Consider the following 2,960-nt stretch of genomic DNA (forward strand, 5'->3'; position numbering starts at 1 on the left):
GATGGACAGTGCCTGGTACCCTGGCTGGCACCAGGGTGTGCGGCCAGGGCACTGTGGGGCCCTGGGGTGCTGCCACAGGGCTGGTGCCCCCAGGCAGAGCTGGCCTGGCTGGGTCCCCACTAGTTGCCCTCATCTGAGTATTTTTAGAAGCAAAATGTTGTTTAGTTGTGTGAAGGAGAATGGTGGCCGTGGGAGGGGAAGCTGGGCGGCAGTGATAGGGCAGCTCCTTCCGCAGGCAGTGCCCGTGCAGCTCCAGCCGCTGGGGCCAGACGCCTCCGAGAGTCAGCTCTGGGACCCATCCCAGCCTGATTCCACTGGGAACCTCTGCTGACTCCAAAGCTCACACCATGAGCCTCCCCACATGCGGCCAGCAGGCACAGTGATGGCCCAGGGAGCCTCACTGCTGTGAGTGCCCCCATCCCACCCAGCCCCCATCCCATCCAGACCCCCCAGACCCCAGCTGAGCTGCACCCACCCTGATGGGGGCTGGGGGGGGGCTGGTCAGGGCCAGTGTTCCTTGGGTTCCAGCTCCCAGGCGCCAGCAGCTGTTTTTAGCCTAGAGAAAGTCCAATGTTTTGAGATTTTCTATTTTGAGCAGCAAAGCTGAAGAAGTGGAGCAGCCCCTGACCTCCGGGTGTCTGTGCAGAGCGAGGCAGGCAGCCAGGCAGGGTGGGTGTGGGGCGGATTCTGCCCCCCAAGGGGGATGTGGTTGTCCCCAGGTCTTCTCCCCACAGCTGCCTCTGTGGCCTCTTGCACGTCAGGCTGTGCCGGAGCCTGTTCCCATGCGATCCCATCTCTGACACTCTCCCAGGGGAGAACGGCCTTTCTGGCTCTGAGATATCATTCCTCCTTTCCCTCCTGCAGCAAGATCCCAGTACAGTCCCCGAGCAGGACGTGGGCTGTTGCACGCCAGACCTGCAACCCCTGTACCCCACCATGGGTTCGTGTGTGCCCTCACAGAGCCCCCATGACACAGCACAGCTGGTGTGATCCCAGTCCCAGAGGGGACAGCCCTGGCAGAGAGGCACAGGGCTTGGACTGGGCTGCTGTGGTGGCACAGCCAGCTCAGCCCAGTGCTGGTGACGCTGCCACGGGGAGGGTTTTTTCTCCTCGCAGCAGCCATGGGGTGCATCCCTACACAAGAGAGTGCTAGGGGACACAGACATTCATCTGGCGAGGGCTGGTACTCACTGGAGCTGCCGTAACAAGTTGTCACCACCACTGCTGCAAGGCATACATGTGGGGTGATGCTGGTGACAAAAGGTGCTGGCAGTTGGTGCCACTTTCTGGGCTCCCTGGAGGCGGACGCCAGCCGCAGGCACAGGATTTGGTCTCGTTTTATTCAATCCTGCATTTCCAGAAGCACCTTGAGCTGCACACTGGCACTGCCATCCAGGGTCTGTGGTATGGCCAGGTGCTGTGAACGCTGAGCAGGGCTGGGGAGCACGTCCCTAGTGTCCCAACGGGTCCCTAAGTGCGCTGCCGGTGGGGGACGGCGAGGAGCCGGCGGAAGGCAGCACGGAAGTCCCGGTTGAAGAGGGTGTAGATGAGGGGGTTGACGCTGCTGTTGCAGTAGCCGATCCAGAAGAAGAAGTTGAAGAGGGGCTTGGAGACATGGCAGCCCTGCCCACAGAGAGCCCCCAGGCTGTAGGTGAAGAAGAAGGGGAACCAGCACAGCACGAAGGCGCCCATCACCACAGCCAGCACGACAGTGAAGCGCCGCTCCCGCGCCCGCACCAGCCGCCGGCGGCACAGCAACACACTCTGGTGCTGGCTCCGGCGCCGCCATCTCAGCATCCCAACGCCCGGCACCTTTCCATCGCCGCTGGCGGGGCGCGGCGAGCGGGCGGCGAGCAGGGCGGCCGTCCGCTGGGCAGTCAGGCGGTAGATGCGGCAGTAGACGGCGACCATGACGAGGCAGGGGACGAAGAAGGAGGCGGCGCAGGAGGCCAGCACGTACCAGGTCTCCTGGCTCAGCTGGCACTCCCGCCCGCCCGGCCGCGGCCGCAGGAGCGGTGGCAGTGCCACCAGGGCCGCCGCTGCCCAGACCGCCCCGATCATGCCCTTCACCTGCCGCGGGCTGCGGCGCAGGTTGAGCCGTGCCGCCCGTGTCACGGCCCAGTAGCGGTCGAGGCTGATGGCACAGAGGTGCCCGATGGACGCGGTGCAGAGCAGCACGTCCAGCGCCAGGTACAGGCTGCACCACAGCCCACCAAAGTACCAGTAGCCCATCACCTCATTGGCCAGGGAGAAGGGCAGGACGAGGACGGCCACCAGGATGTCTGCTGAGGCCAGGGACACGAGGAAGAGGTTCTGTGGGGCTTGCAGGGCCCGGCTGGTGGAGATGGCCACCACCACTAGAGCGTTGCCCAGCAGGGTGGCCAGCAGGACGGACAGGGCTGCCAGCAAGATGAGCCCCGTGGCTGCGGGTGAGTGTGGGGCACTGCCAGCGCCGCTGCCGTTACCGGAGGTGTTGGGAAGGGCGCTGGCTGGCTCCATGCTGGCCCAGCCCCTCAAGCAGATGAAGCCCCATGGGGCTTTCCCCCGCCCTGCTCACCGGTCCTGAAGCGGCTGCGGGTGCAGTCCCAGCATTGCTGAGTCCCTGGGGGGTTCTCCCGGCTGCCACCACTCCTGCACTGACCTGGTCTGGTGGCGAGGTCGTCCTGGCCCAGTGGTGGCCCGGCTGGGCACGCGGGACAGCGGCGGTGCCGGGAGCACTGAGAGGCTCCCACGGCAGCGCTGCTGGCTCTGCTGGTCCTAGTCCGGAGGAGGGCGGGCGGGAAGGAGGGAGGGAGGGAAGGGTGGGCCGATATCACTGGCAGGAACCCAAACATCTGTGGGCAGTGGGAGAAGCTGTTATTGCCACTTAAAGGGCTCCCTTCAGGGTCACCATGGCAGGAGGGCTCCAGCTGCAGGTGCCAGGGTGCCTCGTGGTGCAGGGGCACGGCCCAACCACGCCA

The 2,960-nt window shown here is 65.2% G+C and overlaps 1 protein-coding gene across 1 annotated transcript; it reads right to left on the bottom strand.

Annotated features, from left to right (window-relative positions):
- Positions 1-832: 832 nt before the first annotated feature.
- On the bottom strand, positions 833-2,651 carry LOC128814894 (alpha-2C adrenergic receptor-like). Its single transcript, XM_053991199.1, has 2 exons — positions 1,192-2,651; positions 833-858 (listed from the first exon to the last, which is right to left on the bottom strand). Exon 1 carries the CDS (start codon positions 2,497-2,499, stop codon positions 1,471-1,473), a length of 1,029 nt encoding a protein of 342 aa, XP_053847174.1. The 5' UTR covers positions 2,500-2,651; the 3' UTR covers positions 833-858; positions 1,192-1,470.
- Between the last annotated feature and the right edge of the window lie 309 nt (positions 2,652-2,960).

Source organism: Vidua macroura, chromosome 15, assembly GCF_024509145.1.
Source record: "Vidua macroura isolate BioBank_ID:100142 chromosome 15, ASM2450914v1, whole genome shotgun sequence".
Taxonomy (NCBI): domain Eukaryota; kingdom Metazoa; phylum Chordata; class Aves; order Passeriformes; family Viduidae; genus Vidua; species Vidua macroura.

What these genes read in the sequence shown, in the direction of transcription:
- LOC128814894 (XM_053991199.1), bottom strand. Translation starts at nt 2,499, where the DNA reads ATGGAGCCAGCCAGCGCCCTTCCCAACACCTCCGGTAACGGCAGCGGC.